The sequence below is a fragment of the Diplotaxodon limnothrissa genome, linkage group LG19, assembly GCF_057381915.1.
Source record: "Diplotaxodon limnothrissa isolate DT_005_m linkage group LG19, D_limnothrissa_male_GT1.1, whole genome shotgun sequence".
Lineage (NCBI taxonomy): Eukaryota > Metazoa > Chordata > Actinopteri > Cichliformes > Cichlidae > Diplotaxodon > Diplotaxodon limnothrissa.
The window spans coordinates 33,144,927-33,167,634 of record NC_140614.1 but is presented as its reverse complement, the minus strand read 5'-3'; the positions used below and the strand labels follow the sequence as shown (position 1 = coordinate 33,167,634).

The 22,708-nt window shown below is 40.0% G+C and overlaps 1 protein-coding gene across 1 annotated transcript; it reads left to right on the top strand.

The window, feature by feature from the left end:
- The first annotated feature begins 2,249 nt into the window (after nt 1-2,249).
- plcb2 (phospholipase C, beta 2) lies at nt 2,250-22,708 on the top strand. Its single transcript, XM_085342349.1, has 32 exons — nt 2,250-2,333; nt 2,751-2,828; nt 4,023-4,091; nt 4,891-5,031; nt 5,406-5,485; nt 5,612-5,665; nt 5,751-5,826; nt 5,953-6,053; nt 6,727-6,887; nt 6,992-7,138; nt 7,226-7,383; nt 8,257-8,339; nt 8,446-8,530; nt 9,962-10,196; nt 10,278-10,360; nt 10,438-10,534; nt 10,631-10,715; nt 10,875-10,999; nt 11,260-11,411; nt 11,731-11,895; nt 12,590-12,689; nt 12,861-12,965; nt 13,169-13,233; nt 13,372-13,462; nt 13,590-14,015; nt 14,218-14,401; nt 14,881-15,022; nt 17,043-17,107; nt 17,687-17,746; nt 17,898-17,955; nt 20,426-20,509; nt 22,541-22,708. The coding sequence occupies exons 1-32, from the start codon at nt 2,250-2,252 to the stop codon at nt 22,706-22,708; spliced, it is 3,807 nt and encodes a 1,268-aa protein (XP_085198475.1).

Here is a 22,708-nt window from a genome sequence, read left to right as displayed (position 1 = left end):
TCAAATGGCCTCCACATTCAGTCCAAAGCTCAGTCAGTATCTTTGGTATGTTGTGGAGGAAGATTTGCATCATGGATGTGCAGCCAGTAAATCTGCAGCACCCGTGTGATGCTGCTACGTCAACATGGACTAAAATCTCTGAGAAATGTTTCATCTCTGGGGCACTGTGTTGAATATATGCCACAAACAATTAAAGACACTTTAAAAGCAAAATGAAGTCCAACGTGGTGCTAGCCATCGGCTCCAATTGGTCACAGCAAATAGGTGCCCCTCCCTGAGCCTGGTTCTGCTAGAGGTTTCTTCCTGTTAAAAGGGAGTCACCAAGTGCTTGCTTAAAGGGGGTTGTTTGATTGATGGGGTTTCTCTTTTTTTTTGCCTGTCCCGTTTGGCTCTTTTGCCATCAGAAGTATTGTAAAATACATGTATCGATCACCTGGATCACCTGTTGAGAAAGAAAAAAGAGAAAACAAGCAGAAGAAAAAAAAGAGCAACAGAATAAACAACATCACGATGATCTATGGGAATATGACAGTAAATACTAAATGTTAAACATTATTGTGCAGCACATAAGATCAACAGAACACAGTGTGCTTTGAGGTAGGAGCCAAAAAGGGTGTAGTTTGTGGGTGTGATCACCCGTGTGTACACCTGTGAGCATGGACGCGCTTGTTTTTAAAAGGTTCCTTCATGTAATGATCTGCTAGAGGGTGTGGGGGGGCCACAGCCCCGTCCTCCAGGGCATGAAGGTATGGAGGACATCAAAACTCCAGACATCCAGAGGCCCCCAGAACACAAGAGACCAAGGAAGACCAACAGAGGGGGTTTCTCTATTGTTTTAGGGTCTTTAACTTATAAAGCACCTTGAGGTGGTTGACTATTATGTGTCATGCTAAGTTTACAGTTAACATTACATTTTTGTTACATTGATACAAAGTGGAAAAATGACCTACATTATAGTGGCTTGGCTGCAGAGGTGAAAATGACTTGTTTTGCAACAGCCAATCCATTTCTAAGGATGAGCGTCAGCACAGGTTTCTACACGTGACGGGTGTGACAAGCCCTGCTCTAACAAACATCTAATGGGGGTTGTTTCTAATGACTGCTTTCATTGCAATGTTTTATGGTATGGTAGGGTATGGGAGCGAGGTGGCCAGGTGTGATGTGAGTCTGATAAGGTTGTGTGTAGCAGTTTTTCATTAAAAGGTTTTATTTCTCCATTAAAATCACCAGTATAAACTGATCCTGTGGTTGGTTCACCAGAAGTCACTTCTTTGGTTCTTCAGTGGCTGACTGTTTGCATCAGATATTGCGCTGTCTGAAGGTTTATTTGAATGTTATCCAAATGGCCTGGCATCTTTTGTTGAAACAGCACTGCCCTGAGTAATAAATGACACCGTGACCCTGGACAGGTCACAATTTCATAAAATATTTAGCCAATAATGCAAAATTAAGCACTAGTATGTGATCAGATCAGGCATTTATTCACAACATATAGCAGAAATAATCAAACACTTAGTGCAACAGATGCTGCTTCAACTATAGTTTGAGGCATACATAATGTGATATGCTGATATAAATAATGCTAACTCAAAATCATTGTGTAAAGAAGGAACTCATTAACAAACCAAGTGTCAATTCATGGAAGCTAAAAGAAAAGCAAATCCTCATTATCTCCAGTTGTGTCTTGCCATTATGCCACTTATGAATTCATTTGGGGCTTAAAAACTTTGTCACTTTTTAGAACCCAGAGGATTACCCTGTTATCACTTTTTAAAGGAACTATTTCCTCAGTAAAAAGCAATTTCAGTTATTGTTGTCACAGCAACAGTTAATGGGGGAGCTGGATGTTAAAAAAAGAGTTTTAAATATCTAATTTCTGCCTTTTATTATTTTATCTTTTTATTTTATAAACACGTGAATGCTTTTACTTTAAGTGAATGACAGTTAGAATCATATACTTATGTAACCTTTATCTTACATATATAAACTGTAATTTTATGGGCAACAGATTAACCTTCAGTCCTGTTTTTTTCTTTTCTTTTTTTTCATCTTAATTTGCAATGCATATTTTCTTGGGTGCGTCCTGGACACAGGCAGGTCAGCAGAGTTCCAGTTTAGTGCATCTTTTGGTTGCTAGTGTTGGAATAAGCTGGTTAATAGTTCTGACCATGGTGGAGAATCAGATAGTGGATATATTTTAGCAATAATAGGCTATTTAACTGAAACAAAGTCCACTCTAGAAGGACAAAATGAATAAGAAAAGATACTTTCTGGATCCTCCAGAGATCAAAGACTACCTGGTCAAAGGAGAAAGGTTTACCAAGTGGTCAGAGGTGAGTGAATATTGAAAAAAATTAAGCTGTTGATTCTTGAATATTAACCAGAGTGATTAGGAGTTTAAATATACATCAGTAAGTGTTGCTTATTTTCATTCTCCTGTGAGCAATACAGCCTTCTCTGTGAAATTACATGGTTTTCATCTGTTTTTAAAACACTAATCATTAATTTCTTATCTAATAACTTAAATATAGCTACAAATGCAGTTTAAATATCAGGTTCAGTATCGGCACATCGCCAAAAAGCATCTCTGTTTCACGGGTTCCATCTCAAACAATTACCAGAACCACGTCAAAGATTATTCCTCTATAATGTTGTACGGTCTTCATCTTATGATGCACACTACCCTTAGATGACTACTGTTGTCAATCAGCTCGATACAAGAAGTACTGAATAAATTTGTCTCTATCAAGGACTCAACCAAAACCGTTCCTGTCACCATGAAGATGGATCCAAAAGGGTTTTTCGTCTACTGGATTAACCAAAGCAAGGTGGGGAAAAGCCAGCAGCATTCTGATGTGTGGGTAAAATATATGTGATTAGGATCTGCTAAAGGTGTGAGATATGTAAGCGCATCATTCACCACCTTCTGGCTTCAGCAGTCTGTATAGATTATCGATCAGTGCTGATGTGGGCTCACTGTCCTACTGTGCTGTGCAGCTGGACTGTGATGCACTCAATGAAGGTGTCTAGCTGTGTTTACTCTTCATCTCTCTTTCTCTTCTCACTAAACAGGCAAGGTCTTCTTTAAATGTGCTACCACAGTTAACCAAAACTAAATTTTAAGATAAAATAGGTGTAAAAAGCAAATGTTGGCTGAAAAAATTACAGGTGCTCAAAAAACTAAATAATATAAAAGAAATGTCTTTGCTTTCTTTTTCTTAATTTGGTCACCACAACTAAAAGCAGGAGGCAGTGATATAGGAAATCATATTGTTATTGTGACTGTGATGTCTACATGTTCTTCACTTTGTCTTGTGATATCTTTCATAATAGCTTCTCAAATGTTCCCCCTGATGATGCGCCTCAGATGAAAACAAAACAAAATGGAAAAAGGAAAAAAATAAATAGAGTCAGGAAAATATAATATAAAATATAATAAATAAGAGAATACATTCAACAAACAAACAAAAATCCTTAAGTAGCACTTTGCGGATCAATAATAACAGAGATTTAGTTATTACCAAGTAATAATTCTGTAATTACACCAGTATTAGCTATAATACTGGGAAACATGCTTAGCTAAATGTCACAGTTTCCCCAAAAACCATCTAATTTGTTTACGGGTAATAACAGAAGAAAAATGTAATATCTACCTCTGGCACGCTGACCCTCCTCATGATCAACACACAATATTGTTAAGTAACCATGTTTCATGACCACCCCATCACTGCTGCTATTACAGATGTATTGTCTGTTGAAAGTGAACAGGAAACAACAAGCTATCCCTACTTTGTAAAAATATCAGAATGAACTTGGCATTTATTTACTCATTTATAGGTTAAAACAGCCCTACAATATTCCCAGCCTTAAATAGCTTGTTTATTAACTCACTTATTTTACTGATGGGCAACGTGTTTTTTTTTCTACTTTGCTAAAGGGTGAGTTGTATCTAATCCATATCTGGAATGGTGCCTACACGTTGAATTTAGTATCCACGATGATTTCTTGTCTCTTGTTTCTAGGAGACAACATTCCTGGATGTTGCTACCATCAGAGATACCAGAACAGGAAAATATGCAAAACTTCCCAAAGTAAGTCCATTTGTATTATTTAATTTGTGGCGTTCACTTTGATTTAATTGAGCTTAATGATTGTGCTCTGTGTGGAGGAATCTCTCCAAGCATGCAAATATATCTGTCGAGTCCTTTGTTTGTCCATTAATATTGACAGACATATTTGCATTGCAAAGAGAGAAAAAAAAGCGCCGTGGACGCATGAACCCAGGCTACTCCTCCACAGAAACACACAGATGCACTGGCACGCAAACAAACATAAACACACACCCTACGACAGGCTGAGTCATGGCGGGAGATTTCTGTGAGCGAGTTTCGAGTGAGCTCCAAAGCTGTCAGCTGTAGTTTCGTCTCTTTTCCCACTCCTCGCTGGCCTCCGCAGAGAGCTGCATTATGCAGCTGTCATCATCCCTTACGGGAGGGAAATCTGAAAAATCTGTTCTCCTTAGGGAGAATGCATCATCACAGATGGGGTGCTGCTGAAAGCACATCCTCATCTTTTGGTCCCTTAGGACTTTTTGGGAAAGCTGCTCCAATGCTGACGTCAGGCGTGCATAGAGAGGTGATTGTAAAGCATCATACACAGGAAGGCAGCACATGTGTGCTTGTGCTCTTCATGACCGCCTTGTGTGTGCGTATATATAAGCAAGTGCGCGACTCTCAGTGTGTTGTGCATATGTTTGCATATGCTGGTCAGCATATTTGCATGTGTCGAAGCACCTTTCAGGTGTCCAATCTGTGCAGACAGCAAAGTGCTGCAGATTTAGATTTGTTTAGTCAGCTAAAACATGAAATAATACATTTTATTTGTCCACAGCACCCAAAGGTCCGAAATGTGTTTAATTTGGATTTCCCGGACAGCAACCATCTCGCCAAAACCCTGACTATCGTCTCGGGTCCAGACACGGTGAACCTGACCTATCATAACTTCTTTGCCTCAAAGGAAAAAGTGACACAGGTAATAAACCGCTGTATCTGTGTAGTAGCTGTTCCCCTTTGACTGTTCAAACACAGCCAAAGGCCTCTAGCCCTTATACCACTGGAGCCTTTGCTTCTTCTCCCTCCCAACCCCTCCGACCCCTCCCTTTCAGTCTAAATTAGACTCTGTGACTCCAACATCCAGATTTAATCTGCTGTAATGAAATCTCAATAGTGCTTTGTTCAAATACAACATTCACTGCTCTCATCTCCTAACCTAACTCTGCATCAACACCCTCTAGTGGTGAGCTTGTGCATAGACGCTTATGACCTTTTAAGCCAAACTCATGCAGACACCGAATTTCATGCAGCACCTCTGTTTATTTTTGTGAATTTAAAAAAAATGCACATTAGAACTGGGCGGACGACATTCTTGCGATCACCTACAACGCTGCAAGAAACAACGCGTGCAGGCAGGTCTTCCTGGATAAAATGTAAGTGAACATCATCACGTAATCTACAGCTTCTAGATGATGAGGGAACATAATACCATGCAATCACATCATGCGCTGGATAACACGTGCTCTGGGAATTCTAATGGAAATACTATTAAATCTTAGATATGTCCGGCTTTCTCTTCAGACCAACAAAGATGGGAAGATCCCAGTGAAACAGTAAGTTTCAGGACAACCACATACTGGTTCATTTGTTCAGCAGATACCTGTGTTTCCTACTCAGTTGTTCACTATGTTTTTTCAGTATTTACAAGATGTTCCCTGCGGATAAAAAGAGGGTAGAAAGTGCTTTGGCAGCAGCACAGCTCCCCAAAGGAAAGGTCAGAAAATAAATCTCCTTTCGAGTGGAAATACATTTTAAATTTGGACTTTATTCTTATCTAACTTAATGAAAACAGTTTGCGGTTTTCTGACAACCCGTCTGCACATTTTGTTTTGTTCTTCAGTATGACACCATTAAGCCTGATGTTTTCACTGAGACTGCCTTCAGGAGCTTTATGACACACCTCTGTCCTCGGCCTGAGATCTATGAGATCTTCACTTCCTAGTGAGTAACCTGTAGAAGTGTCCTTAACTGATCATTGTACAGCCTGAATATCACACACCTACTGTAGCTGTAGTTATGCTTTATTCATAATTAGTTTGTTATTGCATTTACGTTTTGAAACTTCCACAAATTGTCAAGCAAAAAATAAATAAATAATAATAAATTTAATGGTTAGTGGTAAACCTTCTTCATCTGGTGTTTAAATCTACTCGTTTCAAAAATGATGTCATTGTCTGTTCAAAATGTATGAAGCAAAAAATTGTCCTAGTTTGACAAACTAAAGTTAGAGGTGCCTCATGTAATATGCTGGTCTTGCACTGCCAGTCTGTGCTCCAGCTCGTGCCTCAGCAGCCTTGCCTGAGCTAAAATGGCAGGAAATTGGCCGTGATGGGGATGAGGAACCTTATGGGCATCGCTGATGCTTTTATTTATTTATTTACTTGTATTTAATCATGAAAAAAATCTGTTTTAAGAGAGTGTCCTGGCCAAGAAGGACAGCAGTGCAATCATAAGTTGCATAAATTAGTTCCACATACGCACGCATGTATCCAAACCCATACAGCAAGTAATAAAGAATATCAGAAACAAAGGTAATAATATTCAGGCAAAACACTGTAGCCTGAAGTAAGTGCAAGTCCAAGATGTGATTGTCTCGCTGTGCCCCGCCCTCCAGCTCCACCAAACCCACCATGACGAAGGAGAATTTCACCAAGTTCCTCAACGAGAAGCAGAGAGACTCTCGGCTGAATGAGGAACTGTTTCCGCGTCTCCGGCAAGATCAGATCAAGGCACTGATTGACAAGTATGAGCCCCTGTCCAATAATTCTAACAGAGGTGAGATTCAGCGGTGGTCACTTTGCTATGCTGAGGATGGAATAATGGGCACAATCACCCTCCTTATGTTTTTGCTTCAAATGGTCTCTTGTTCCCATCTCCAGGTTTGATTTCTCCAGAAGGTCTTTTATTCTACTTGATGGGTCCAGAGACATCAGTGGTCATGCAAGACAGTCTGGCCAAGTCTCAAGACATGACCCAACCCATACCTCACTACTTCGTCAAGTCGTCACACAACACATACCTAACAGGTCAGAAAAAAAAGAGAAATGGATATGATTTCTTTAAGATGCTGCTTAACAATGTGCCTTATTTTTCATTTTTCTCTCCCTGTGCAGCTGGTCAGTTCTCGGGCGTGTCCTCCCCAGAGATGTACCGCCAGTGTCTGCTCGCCGGCTGCCGCTGCCTGGAGCTGGACTGCTGGAAGGGTAAACCTCCAGATGAAGAGCCCATCATTACTCACGGCTTCACCATGACCACTGAGATCCTGTTCAAGGTTGTTGAACATACTCATGTGCCCTCAGTCTCCCACCCTCCAAGTATTTGAAATTTTTCCTCTGCAACTGTTCACATTACCATATTAGGAATATTCCCACCTTTTTAATGTCGTGCTGAAATGTTAGTTTTGGGGTTACTGGAATTTTTTGGCCACAACTAATGACCATCCACCAGTGCACAGAGCTGATGTAGTTAAGTACACCTACATTATTATCTTTTCTTGTCTTCTATATAGTATAGAAGATAAGGAAAAACGTAAAGGGTCCACTCTAATATTTTGCAGCCTTTACAGAAAGGAAAGAATGGTAACGATAAACAAATTTAATATTCAAATTTCTAGTATTATTTTTTTGGTGTTAAAAATTGTGATCAGAAAGCGACGGCTGAGTCCAAGTAAATGACCGTCACCATTTTCCTGCCAGCACATCTTGAATGTGCAACATCTAAGCTTCTTGCACACCAAAAAGCTGCTCACACTTATCTTTAATTCATGCTGAAGAGCACATTCGAAACACGAAAGTGTAAGTACACAGTAACACACAAACACACTGATAGGCCATTCTCTTACACTCAACACTTCCATATAAGGGCAGCAGGAGATGAACAGCCCCAGGCCGAGGCACAACGTGCAGGTTCAGTTCAGCAACATCACAGCCTCTGCAAGAAACACCTCTGCAGTTTGACACAATGTTCATGTTTTCATAATTTTTATTTTAGTGAGCTTGTTTCTTTTTTGCTCTGCGTCTCATTAACTTCTTGAAGTTTTCTAATATGCTATTGCCAGTTTCATTTCTTTAAATTTAAGTCCAAAAGTAAAAATCCACTTTTACAAAATAACAGCTAAAAGGCCTCTTTTTGTGACACTTGACAGGACGTGATAGAGGCTATTGCAGAGAGCGCCTTCAAGACCTCACAGTACCCCGTTATCCTCTCCTTCGAGAACCACGTTGACTCGTAAGAGCCGAGCTTTAAATAAAGCCGTGTCATAACATGCCATTAATGCTGCTGTTCTGATGCACGTATCACGAATAATAACAGGCATTAATGTGATTTCTTCCAGGGTGAAACAGCAGGAGAAGATGGCCAACTACTGCAAAACCATATTTGGTGATGCCCTGTTAACAGAGCCACTGGACAAATACCCTGTGAGTGAGTACACTGCTGCAGCACAGCCAGCTGTCAAAATAACAGATAAAGTTTAGATGCTATCATGCTACGCTGGGTGACTCGGATGAGTTTCGCTATTTAATCACAACGACATGAAGGCAATAAATGGCAAAGTTCAAGTTTCACTGGTGTGTTTGTTGTCCTCTGTCTTGTATCTGCTGTAAGAACCTCTCAGATTCCCAGAAACAAACTCTGTCAGCTCCTCTTAGGCCTGCATGTGTTTATATTCCTGAGGCTGTGTCTGTTTAACTATCTTAGATGGTATTAGGGACAAAACCAGTGTTTTAGAAAGGAGGTCAGCAGACAGTTTGAATCCAGGCCTCAATTTTTGAAGTATGAAAAAAAAGATGTTTATTTTATATGTTGTTAATTTTATGTTTGTTTGTTTGTTTGTTTGTTTGTTTTTAAAAAAGGTTTAAGTAAAGGCAACAAGCTAAATGGGAGAGTGACCATCCGGCTTTTTATCAGTGTGCAGACAATAAAGGCAGCTTTCATGATGGTATTTGGGCTAAATTATTGAAGTGAGGTAATGTCAGTGAATGCAACATTAATGTAGAGGATGCATTCAGGTTTTCGATGCATCCAAATGCCTGAATGCTTTTTTCTTTTAGAAGGTCAAGCAGTCCCTGTGGCCATGCATATGATCACATGATGACCTGACTGTCTTAGGAAAATTAAACACAAGCTTTTAAAACAAATTCTTCTACTATTACTACTATTAAAATAATAGCTATTATTGTTGATTATGTGTAGAAGAAAAAGGTTAAAGTCTGCACCTTTCCATTTACTATTTTGTATTCTTTTTTGTTTTCTTTTTTTTTAAAATTTAATTGTAATTCTGAAAATTTGGAGGAGTATGTTTTTGAAAATTGAGCAAAAGGCAAAATAAAAAAAGGTAAATAAATTAATAATAATAATAATAACAGTTTTATTGTATTTTACTGTTAATTAAAATACTAAACAGTCTCTCCAAAACGCAGCCCAGGATAATAAATAAAAACTGCATAGCAAAGAAATAGGAAGATGTAATAGGAGTATGGCTATACCATATAGTCCACTATGTGAATGTCTTTTTAAGTTAACCTGTCAATAACAGCCATTCATTTCATTTTTTATTTAACTTTTGTGTTTAAATTACACGTATTTGTGCATATGCAATGTTAATAAATGAGGGCCATTGCTTTCCACTCAAAACAGCTTTCCTTTAATGACAGACTACATTTGTTTCATGCTCAACAGCCAAACAAAAAACAGACTAAGTTGATTAAATTTAGCAATGACACTTTGAACATTAAACAACTTTGATGTAAATCCCTCTGAAACAAAAGTAAGAGTATAAGTTTGATGTTTTCTGAATATAATCGATTTTGTCATTGTTTAAACTTCTTGTTTGTGTCTCTAACATTCAGCTGAAGCCGGGCCAGCAGATCCCCAGCCCGTCTGAGCTCCTGGGTAAGATCCTCATCAAGAACAAGAAGGGCAGCCATGAGAAACCGGCCCAGAATAAGAAAACTGCCGCAGCAGCCGCTGACCAGACCGCAGCCGCAGCTACGAATGCCCAGGCCCCGAACGCCACTTCCCAGGATGAGGCCAACCCAGCAGCAACCACCCCGGAGAATCAAGATGAAAATGAAAAACCACAAGGCAAATTCAGTTATACTCCAGATTTAGACGTGTGATTTTATTTCCAGGTGTCACTGACACTGTTTTTATGTGTTTCACCAGAACCGGAAGCAACTGTGGAGGAAAATGAGGAGCAAGAAGACACAGAGGAACAGGATGAGGAGAAAATGAAGACATCAGATGAGGTAAATACTTGTTTTACATCATTTGTTCCAGCCAGGAGAGTCCAAATATAAGTTAACCTCCTTTTGACGTCCCGCAGGGCACAGCTGGACAAGAAGTAACAGCATATGAGGCCATGTCATCCATAGTCAACTACATCCAGCCCAACAAATTCATCTCCTTTGAAAATGCCAGAAGTATGTCTGCAAACAACAAATTTAACCTAAATTCAAACAAAACAGGTACAACTCGATGTAACCTTGGTAACGTGTCATTTTCTTCTCCCTTCACAGAGAAAAACAAGAGTTACGTCATCTCTTCTTTTGTGGAGACCAAAGGGGAGGCAATGATCGCCAAGAGTGCCGTTGAATTTGTTGAGTATCCTTTAGGAGTGCATCACATGCTGTCATGCTCGACAAAAATGAAAACCATTTAAGTATACGACAAATTTATTCTATGCATTCAGTTTATTGGGGTCGGGGGGGGGGGGGGGGACACGGAAATATAAATAAATGATTCCCTAACTGTCTACCTAAGATATAATAAGAGGCAGATGAGCAGGATTTACCCCAAAGGAACAAGAATGGACTCCTCCAACTACAATCCCCAACCTTTTTGGAACGCTGGTTGCCAGATGGTGGCGCTCAACTACCAGACGATGGGTAAAAATGGAGATATCACACTTTAAAATGCTCAGAAATATACCCTTTGTGAATGTTTGGAACCGTCTACCGTTCCTGTTTAAATACAGTTTTCTGACACACTGATGACACTGTGTGTTTTAGTCATTTAAAATCTATTCTGTTTATTCGCCACAGCAGGTCAGTGTTGCACCTTTTTGTGCTGCGCAGGCCTCTGTTCGCTGCCTCCCTTTAAGCTGAAGACAAGTGGCGTGAATGGGCTGTTTGTGTTTCACTTACAGATTTCCCCATGCAGCTCAACATGGCCCTGTTTGAATTCAATGGCCGAACGGGCTACCTCCTCAAGCACGATGTGATGCGTCGCAATGACAAGAAGTTTGACCCTTTCTGTGACAGGATTGACACCGTTGTGGCGAGCACACTGACCATCAAGGCAGGTTCACGACCCTGTTATTACAGAGTGTCTCTTTCTTTAACCATCAGTGTGGGCTCCTATTATCTGTGGAAGCTGAATGTCAGAGTAATTGAGTTTCAAGCTCCATCTTTTCATCATTCTGCATGCAGAGAAACTCATGAAGAATTAGTGCAGTATGTGTATAACAGATGGCTGTTTTGGCTTTGGGAAGTTTGTCCATGTTGTCCTTGTGTGATATCTTAATAAAAACATAATTTGCTTCATATAGGAGTCCAGCTGTTCAAAAGTCCAGACTTGTATATATAAGTCGTCCAATCATATCTACTTGTCTCCATAGATCTATTCGGGGCAGTTTCTGGCTGACAAGAATGTAAAAACAGGGGTTGAGGTGGAAGTGATTGGGCTGCCAGGAGACCCTAAGAAGAAATACCGCACCAAGTGGTCCACGACACCCAACGCCATTAATCCAGTGTGGAATGAAGAGCCATTTGTTTTTGAGAAGGTGAATAAAATACCATGTAAACATTTTCAGCCACTCCTCAGTCTTCATATTTTGATGTGAAGGCAAAAACAGAGCTTGTACAATTATAATGAGCTTGAAAGTCAGTATTTGGTATGAGCACCATTTTTCTTCATCACATCCTGAACTCTCTTTGACAGGAATAGTTCTTCAGGCTCCTTGAAGGACATTCAAAACTCTTCTTTGGATGCTGCCTGCCTTTTGTTCCGATCTCTGTTAAGACGATCCCACACTGCTTTAGTAGGGATGAAGGTTCAAGACTGATAGTGTTTTATTGTGTGTTTGGGGTCATTGTCATGCTAAAAAAATGAAGCCATTGCCATTTAGATGCTTACCAGATGTTGCACCTCCCTCCTGACCTCCTCCATCCTTTTCACACCTTGAGTTAGATACCTGTATTATGCTTGAATGGTTTATACATCAGTGTTAAGCATCTTAACAAAAACACATATACACACAAAAGCATTCCTCTGAAAATGCCCAGGTACAAGGACAGGATCGAAAAGGAGTTAAAAAGCAGCCGGTGTCCAAAGAAAAATGTTGAAAGAAATTCAGAAAGCCTGGAGAAATCATACTCAAGACCACTTTAAAATATTACAAGAAATTCTGGCTCCTTGATGAATAAATGAATGAAATGATGTGTCACTAACATATCTGTTGTTGTTTACATGGTTAGATCTTGCTGCCAGAATTGGCATCTTTAAGAATCGTTGTCCATGAAGAGAATGGCAAATTTGTGGGACACAGAATCATCCCTCTTGATGCCATCCAGTCAGGTCAGCGAAGCTGAGAATATTTGAATTCATACTTCATATAATATACATAATTAAAGCAATGAATCACTCTAGGCCTCAGAACATTTGCCAGCTTGTTTTAACCAGCTTCTGCATCAGGCAAGCTGCTGCCTTGCTTTTATTTCACCAAGGTTTTATTTTCATGTCCTGCAGGCTTCCACCACATCTGCCTGCGCAGTGAGAGCAACATGCCCCTCACTCTGCCTGCTCTCTTTGTGTACATTGAGGTCAAGGACTACATCCCTGCTGCCTTTGCGGGTGCTTAGCCTTTTACTTTGTGTTTTTGCAAAAGAAGAAAACCTCTGCTGCGAGTGAATCCTTGTTGCCAGAGTGACAGTTAGAGAAGAGAAGACTAATGTAGTTTGGAAGCATTTTTGTTTTCTTCTTTGTCTTCGTACCCACACTTATGTTTGGTTTAAGAATAAATCATTGTACACTCATTAAAATGGTTTGTTTTGCAGATTTCACAGATGCCTTATTTAATCCAACAAAAGGCACAGAGAAGACCACAAAGCCTCCCAAACAGGTAAAAAAAGAGAGAAAAAACATCATCAGCAATACCTTTGGATTTCCAGTAAATCCTAACAACACTAATTGAGTTCCTGGAATATAACCACTTGCTAGATTGTTATGTTCCTGTCCTTTTCTTCTTTTACCCCCACAGTCATCTTCTGACTATGTGTCTCCCTATGAGTTGCCTCTTGGAGCCCAGCCTCCCGCAGACCAAGCTAAAGAAAGTGAAGCCCCTGCTGCAGGTAATGAAGCTTTAGAGGATGACACTTCAGATCTTGCATTGCAAAGATTTTGAGCTTGTCTGTGGCTCACACAATTGGTCTCAATGCTGGTGTATTTGAAGGTGCATTTAATCACTTCCTCCTCTAGAAAAAGCTGCATCCGAACCTACACCGCCCGCTGATGCCACTGACCAGTCTCCACCAGCAGCTGGTGCAGAAGAAGCTAAAAAGGAGGAAGAAAGCAAGGCAGAGACCCCTCAAATTCTCGATGAAGCCCCAGCCGATGCAGCACCAGATACAGGAAGCTCCAGATCTGAAACCCTTCCTGAAGCCTCTCCTTCACCTGAGGAGACCAAAGCAAGCCCGGAGCCTGAAGCGGCTCCTGAAGCCAAAGAAGAACCGAGCACCGAGTCTTGCACAAACCCCGAACCTACATCTGATAAAAAAGAGGAAGCCAGTGCAGCTGCAGAACCTGCTGAAGCGCCTTCTGCTGCGGCCGTTCCCTCTCCAACAGTTGCAACCACCGAGTCTGCAGGATCAGGTGACTCATCTCAGCCGCAGACGGGCAGTGAAGGTAACACTGCAGCACTTCATGTGCTGCACTCATCATAGTTTTCCTTTTGTCAATACACTCTGGATAAAAGCGCTCTGACAAGGATAATACAGAACAATTTAGAGTTATTTTTTGTTGAATAGATTCATTATAATTGCATATCCAGTGCTGAAAAGTAAGAAGACTCCACAAAAAAAAAATCCCCTTTGTGTTTGTGCTGCAGAGCCTTCGACTGTGACTACTGAAGAACTGACACAGCACAAGAGCTATCAGAAGGTCATCAAGCGTCAGGAGAAAGAGATAAAAGAATTAGAAAAGAAGTATCAGAAAAAAGGCGAGGATCTGATTCAGAAATACTCCGACTCTTTCAAGGCCCTCAAGAAGAAGGTTTCAGTGAAGAAAAAAGAGTAAGGGGATGTTTTCCTTCCCAAATTTGTTTTCAAAGAGCTTTCCAGAGTGAATCTGCAGCTATATATTTTAGCTAGGGTGCTTGACAAAAGAGCTTTTGATTATCCCGCTGGAAGGAGACAGTCCTGTTTCCTGCAAAGCAGCGCTCAAATCTCCACAAATTAATAGTGACTCACTAATAATGTTGCTGTTTTTGGATTAATAAGACTATATTTAGAAACATGAGGAGTACAGCTACAGTTAATGTGCGTTTCTAGCTGACACTGACTATTAAGATGAGGATGAAGAAAATGAGTGTCTGCAGTGTTTGTCACTGAGCTGTCAGAGCAAACCAAGTGTTACTAAAGGCCAAATAAGCATTTTGTATAGTATTTTCTGGAAGCTCATGGTTGTCAGCTATGAAGGGCAGTGGCTGTTAGTCAATAAACTGTATTGCCCACACATACTGATTTATTGTGTCATGTTATTTTTTCACCAGGGGAGGTGACAACACCCCTGAGTCCAATGGGAAGACAGAGCGGGTGCAGGAGCTGAAGGAAAAAATGACGTCTGAAATAAAAACACTGTTTGCTGAGCAGTATGATCAGATGAAGAAGAAGAAGGAGCAGTGTGCAACAGAGGTTAGTGACACTGAAGGTGACAATAAACACATTACACACATTGCAGCCAGATACTGTGCTTAAAGGCGCACTAATCAATACTGTCATAATTAACAGTGAACCAAATGATTACTGCTGCAAGTGAAAGGTCCCCTCAGCTCTATGGAATATTTCAGGATCTTATCTGCTCATTATTTTGGTTTTATGACTCACAAAACACCGTGTTTGTTCAGTGGCTTACTCGCTACGTGACACAGGCAGCTGTTTTCAACTCCAATCAAATCTATTGTGTTCCACCTGCCCAAATACCAAACATGAGCCAGACAAGTATAATCACTAAATACTGTAAAGCCATCGTTTCTATGTGTGCTGGAAGACGGTGAATTAGGAGATAAAGGAGATTGGCTATCAGGGTTATACTAACTCAGTTGGACAGAAACATTAGTCCAGAGAAACATGACACGTATGTCTCTTGATTATATGAATACAGTTACCACTTTATAAGGCACACACGTCCTTTTGCCTTCATATTTTCGTCTTGTAATAGATTCAAAAAGACATTTAATCCATACTGACATGATAGCATGACACAATAGCTTCAGATGTCTCAGCTGCACATCCATGATCTCCCTCACTGTTATGTTCAACCAATAACCAGTTTGAGATCATCTGAGCTTTGCGACATTGTGCGGTATCCCGTGGGAGGCAACCATGCCGATCACACTGTGGATGGACATTGTCAGCCACCAAGTGTGCAAAGAAAATATCCCCCAGACCTTCATCACTACCAGTAGCAGCCTCAACTGCATCATTCAAGTCAGGATGGATCCATGTTTTCATGTTGTTTATGCTACAAACCAACAAATATCTGAGCAGAAATCAAAAGTCATTAGACCAGGCAGCATTTTTCCAATCTTCTGTTGTTCAATTTTGGTGAGCCCATAAAAATTCTAGCCTCCATTTTCTGTTCTTAGCTCATAGAAGTGCACCGGGTGCAGTTTTAGGCTGCAAATGCTCTCCTGTATGGCTTGCTTGAGATGAGCCGTTATTTGAGTTATTATTGCCTTCATTTCAGCTAAAAACTGTCTGGCCATTCTCCTTCGCCCACTGGCATCATCAAGTTATTTCCACCCAGAAAACTCACTGGCAGATCGGCATTTTCCGAAATACTCACCCTTTCCATATTTAAAGTTACTTAAATCACATTTTTCCACATTCTGATGCTCAGTTTGAACTTCAGTAAGTTTTTTTGACCATGTCTGCATGCCTTAGTGCACTGAGTTGCTGCCATGTGATTGGCTGATTAAAGTGGCTCGTGAGTGTAAATCAGTTAAGACATGATTTACCCCAATTTAAGTAAAAATCAGGATGCTGATAAGACATCATGAACTCGTTCGGTGATATTATTTAAACGTAATCTGCTTTGAAAAATAAAATATTATTTTTATTTTGCACGGTGATACCTGTGAGGCCTGTTTCCAACGTTAAAAGAAGTAGGCTTATATGGTAACAATGCTATGCATTTAACACTATTACTAGATCTATAATGTTAATGTTTGGAGCTGTTGCCTTCCTACTGTTGTAAAGTGTTTCTAAAAGGCATCAAACGGGTATGATATTCACATCCTGTCCTTACAGTACAAAGTGGCTTATAAAAGTAACAACTGAAAGACAAACTCTTCTCTGTGTGCTCTGGTCACCCCTACAGCCATTAGTCTCCTCACTCTGAAATCTCTGTTATATATTTACCTGTTCACCTCAGATTAATGTCCATGATTCAGGATGTAGTCACTATTTCCTCTATGGGCTCTCCTCGTTGTGTGTTTGGGATCATGGACAAGCAGAGGCTTTATTAATTACACACCAACTGGATTGCTGTTACTAATAGTAATCAATCTATATATAAAGAATCCGCTTGACCCCAGTTTTTGCACAGAAGCAAACATTTTCATTCACATTGTTACTCACAGCTATTCACATCTCGTGAGTTGGAGCTTCATCCTTACTGTGACTGCACCATCTTCTTATTGTGTTGTGACAGAGACTAGCCAAACTGTTGGAGATGGCCATGGAGAAGCACGCCATTGAACTGAAAACCCTGGAGAGGTGTGAGCACACATGCAACACATTCAGGACATGATGCGCACATGAAGGAGCAGAAGGCTTTGCTGAGTCCATCCAATCTGCCCCTTCAGACTTTGCCGTGACAGTCTGTGTGTGTGTGTGTGTGTGTGTGTGTGTGTGTGTGTGTGTGTGTGTGTGTGTGTGTGTGTGTGTGTGTGCCATTTGAGGTGAAATATTTGACATTTAGCAAAGAGAATACCTCAAATAATGAATGAATCACCTCAGCAGGCGGGTCTTCCAATGTCCTTGGCTGGGCTTATGGTGTTATATCTGTGTGTGTGCATCATCCCAAGTCCCCAGCTGGCAGATGGTTATCTCAGGACAGCCATTATCCAGCAGGTGTTTAAACAGCAGTAGGGAAGCAAAGGCAGGCTTGATCATCTACCTGTCCACTCAGGCACAAAAACACAGCATTCAAGCGTTCCTTTCACTATAAAGATAAGGTCACATAAGACACACACAGCCCTACAACTCTTGATTAAAGGAGAAAGGGTGTTTATAGGGTCACTTTTCAGTGTCAGATTTGAGATCCTCACATGTTCCCTTTGTCTTGCTCTGCAGCGAAACCAAAGAAAACAAGAAAAAAGCCAATATGAAATGTTCGTCCGCAGACAAAGCAAAGTAAGTTCACGACATTCAGGTTTTATTCATCACTCTAAGTTAGTTACAATTTATTTTAGAAAGACAAAAGAATTAAGAGAGCGAGAGTGAAGATCTGAATTTTTAACATTTTGTACAAGATGATTAATTAAAGATAAATTTATTCATTCAGGCTGAAAAAGGCAATGAGCACTGAGATGCTGGATGAAGCGAGTCAGTCGAATGCTGCCGTGAGTACAGAAGTTGTTTCAAAGTGATCTAACACAATCAAACTTTTTTTTTAGTTTGTGTGCAAAATAAAAGGCACTGTTTGACATTTGTGGTCATCTTTTTGCTAAAAGCTAAGCTGAACGTAACACTAGAACCAGAAAAAGGGTTACCGTAGCCTAGAAAAAGGAAAATGAGGGAAACACTTTACAGAGGTTCTCAAATTTACATTAATCAGTAACTGGACTTTTTTTTAGTTTTGTCATTCTAATTAGTTTATATTTTTATTTTGTTTTGACTTTTTGGTTTTAGTTCAGTTTATTTTGAGTTTCAGTTCTTGTAATTATTTGTGTATTGAGGACAAATGTCAGAGGCAAGATGTAAGAAAAGCAGAACAGATATTACATTAAAAACAGAACTTTTTAGAGCAGTTGACTCAAAGTCTGATACATGTCCAGACTCTCAATAAAAAGCTTCATAAGGTAAGTTTTGAAAAATAATTTCACCAAATGTACAAACACTAAAACTAAAAGGACATTTTCCCTATATTGTTATTTTATTTTAGTTAATTTGCTAAGCTTTATTTTTTTAAAGATCTAGTTTTAAGTTTCATTTTAGTTAACTATAACAGGCTTGCACTAGTAACCTTTCTTGTTACCTTTAAACAAACACCTGCTAGCTGTTTCCGCTGTAATCTGTTGTTGTCTTATGCTAAGTTAAACATTTAGATTTTTATGCTAAGCTAAACATTTAGCCTTTTATGCTAAGCTAAACATTTAGCCTTTTATGCTAAGCTAAACATTTAGCCTTTTATGCTAAGTTAAACATTTAGCTTTTTATGCTAAGCTAAACATTTAGCCTTTTATGCTAAGTTAAATATTTAGCTTAGTTGCAGCTTTACTGTACATCTGTGGGCACTGGCTGAGACAGGCTAAAGCTGTGACATTCAAATCATGAATGTTACTTTGTAAAAAAAAATATATTTTTATTTTTATTATTATTAAAGGAAGATAAAAGCAATGACATTGGAAAAATAACAAAATAACACAACACTGGCAGCAATGCAACTTAGTAATGAAAAATGCTCTCTTTCAAGGTAAAAACCTTAAGGATTTTCTACTTCTGGAAATAAAATTTGAAGGTTGAGTTTTACTGTGGCTTTCTATATACTTGCTAACACACTGTTGGCTAGTAACCGCTGGCATTCTGGCAGGAGATAACCCTGCAAACCATGTGAGAGTGCCAACTGTTGTACTTTCTAGCACTAAAATAAACATGAAAGGAAAGAAGCTTATACTGCAAAAAAGGCAAACAGGAGAAGGATCGGTTAGAGTTTTGCTATGTTCACAGATGAAGAGGTCATTGCTTTGAAACTGCAGAGCCAGAAACCTAGGGGGCCTTATGTTTGACTGGAAGGCTGAAAAATTTAAAGGAAGACCTTATTTTCACAATTTTACAGTTTTTCCTATTAATTAAGCTCTCCACCATAGCCACTCTGTAATTTTACACATCTATCATGTAGAAAACTAAGATGTATTATTGAAATTGTACTATTGCAGGGACCTAATGTGTAGTTGAACATAGACAGAAAGGGGAGGCTTTATGAGGCACACGGTGTAAAATGAGCTTAACATCCCTGTTTTTAGTAATTTTCATGTACTCACGCATTACCAGTACCAGATCACATATAATTTAGCTGTGTACCTATTGTTAAGAATGCCAAGATTTGAAGAAAGCATGGAAAAATAATACCCTAGGCATGCTAAAGCCTTTCTCTTTCACACAGCTGTAGGTACACCCACACACGCTTGAACATGCACACACATTAACTCACAGCAGGCCACGCATACACAAACTTACACACGCTTTCACCCAGTGAGTAAAGTGCAGCGGGCCCTGACCATAGGCCAGGCTTGTCCATTACTCAGAAGCTGTTTACAAGCTAATCCATGTGTGGTCGATGACTCACTGAGCTTTGCTTTTGTTCCTCCGTTGGCTCATCAAGATTCAGGCATGATGCATCGGGGTTAAAGACTCAGCTATTTCACTCTGCTCCTCTCAGATCGACTCAGTTTAGATGGCAGAAATCCCCCCCTCACTTTCATCCCTCCACACATTTGGGTCACATTGCAGCTGGTGTTGATCTACTTAATCAACATTTCCCCATTAATTACTGCAGATATTTATAACACAATCACTTGTTTAATCAGCATAGGCTCAGTATTGAATGCACAAGTCCAGTTGGGGGATCTGTAATCTAACTCGACAAGTGCAACCTGTGACTTAACTGTATTGATTCTCTCTCTCAGGTTGCATCCATAGATCCCACGGGTACATATGAGCAGATGAACTGCTTATATAGACACGCTAACAGTCTTTATCGCAAACTTGATACCACATGCACATTCCCATTTGCTCGCACACACTTCAAAACCACAAATCGATAGTGTTTTCCACTTGCAACATGTTTTCTGCTTTGTTGTATTGTTACAGTCTTCAGATTACAGTCCGCAGCAAGAGGCTCTGATGAAGAAACAGGCTGCTACACTGGAAGAAATCAAGACCTTGACCAATCAGGTACACACAAGAAATTCAATTAAAACGGAAATTATTGTTTTTGACAGTCCCATTCCCCTGGACCAGCTAACTAATACACTGGGGTCCTATGCCAGCCATCTCTCTTATACCGTTAGAAATCTTGGAGTAGTCCTGGACAGCTCACTCAAGTTAGACAAACAAGTTGCCTCAGTTGAGAAAACGGGTTTTTACCAGCTACGTCAAATCTCCAAGGCAAAGCCCTATATTCCACATAAAGACCTTGAAAAGCTTATCCATGCCTTCATTACTTCGAGACTAGACTATTGCAATTCTCTGTACATGGGCCTCCAATTCTCTCTCCTCCAGCGTTTGCAATTAGTTCAAAATGACGCAGCACGCCACTTAACTGGCACCAGAAGGCATGATCATATCACCGCAGTTCTAGCCAATCTACACTATCTCCCTGTTAAATACTGTATCATTTAAAATCCTTTTGTATACTTTTAAAATGTTAAATAACTTGGCGCCCAGTTACCTAACCTTCCACCGTGTCTGCAGTTGTGCAACTCTAACTGTTTTTAATTGTTTTTAACTTTTTTTGTTGCCTTTGATGTAATCTGCTTTGCTACCTTGTGTGAAGCACTTTGATGGACACTGTCCTTTTGAAATGTGCTATAGAAATAAAATATTGATTGATTGATTGATTGACACAGTAACACCAGGGCACACTGGTTTTATTTTTTTTCTCTTAGAAAAATGAAACTACACTTGCACACCTTATTCGTGTTTCCACTAAATCTGCATATTTGTAAAAACCTCTGACGACAGCCAAAACAGTCATGTTTACCAATAGAAACTCTGAGAGGTCCTTGACTCCTGATCTTTAGAAATGACTATACTTTATTACCTGATTTTTGGGGGACTGTCACAGAAAAAATAAATACATGTCCTTGCATTCTTTGGCAGTTCCAGAGTCCTTTAAAAAATTATTCCCAACGCTGCATAAGTTCTTACGTAGGTCTGCCCATCAGTGAGTAAAAATTAGAGCATGTCGCTTGTGTGTGAGCTAGCATCAACCAAGGGTACTCACCCATTATTCCATGTCACGCACACTGATTGGGAATAACCTTGTGACCGTCTGCCTAATTTTGTGCTGGTCCCGCTTTTGCAGCCAATACAGCCCTGACCTGTGGATGCAACTACAATGGGTTGTCGACCAGTACCCGACCTTGATAAAGATAATGATAGAGATTTAATGTTTTACACTGTACTTGCAAAATCACAGAGAGAATTTACACAAACCTTACCTTCACTGTACCAAGAGTTTTTTGGATTTTTCTGTCCAAACAAATGTAGTGTAAATCTGACTACATTGATGGACTTATAGGCATCTATAATCCAAACTGAGCCAACCACCAAATTTTTGTTTTTCAACCACACTGCCAACCACGGCCATCTGTCCTTTCAGTGGATGTACGTAATGCTGCGGCGTGACACATCCAGTTTGGGGGATGCAGAAAGTACACATCAAGCTCCCACCGCTGTAAATGATGTCAGAATGTTTTTTATGACAATACTTTGCTTAGGATTGGTGAAATGTTGGCAGTTATTATTGTGAAAAGAGGTGTGAGAAGACAGCTTAGACACTGACGTGCGAATGCCAGATGGACAGTGTGTTTTTATGTCTCACTAGTAGTATTAGCTTGCAGATAGAGTTTTCAATATTGCGAGAGGCGGGGGAAGGAATTCAAGTGAGGCTTTAAAAACAGATGAATGAAGAGAACTGAATGTGAGCTAATGTATGCAGCTGTATTTAACATACTTACTGAATATTGAGCCACTTTTTTTCCATATTGGTAAATCCCTCACTCTTATTTGCAATCAATCAGTCAAACTTGGGTATAAGCCAGTTGAGGTCGATCTTTAGTTTTACTTGCACGAGCACAGAAAATCATTCTCTAAAGATTATGATAAGCACCTGCCTAAAAAGAAAAATGTGTGAAATCATGAAAATGTCAGCCCATTCTCTTGATAATCCTCTGACTAACCTTTGGCCCCTTGTGTTGGCAGCTCAATCAAGAGGCCCTGAAGGAGCACGATCAGAAAACAAGATCGCTGGCACGAGAAGTGCGAGAGGCCGTTAATGTATGTGTGGGGGCGCACTTCCCTGAGTTGGTCGACGAGGTCGACAAGAGTGGGGGGGGAGTGGGCTTCTATGGAGATGTCTTCCTAGGTTAG

Bases quoted from the DNA above. Each gene is read 5' to 3' on its own strand.
- plcb2 (XM_085342349.1), top strand. From the start codon at position 2,250: ATGAATAAGAAAAGATACTTTCTGGATCCTCCAGAGATCAAAGACTAC. The intron at 8,340-8,445 runs GTAAGAGCCGAG...GATTTCTTCCAG, and splicing joins TTCGAGAACCACGTTGACTC to GGTGAAACAGCAGGAGAAGA. The intron at 10,197-10,277 runs GCAAATTCAGTT...GTGTTTCACCAG, and splicing joins TGAAAATGAAAAACCACAAG to AACCGGAAGCAACTGTGGAG.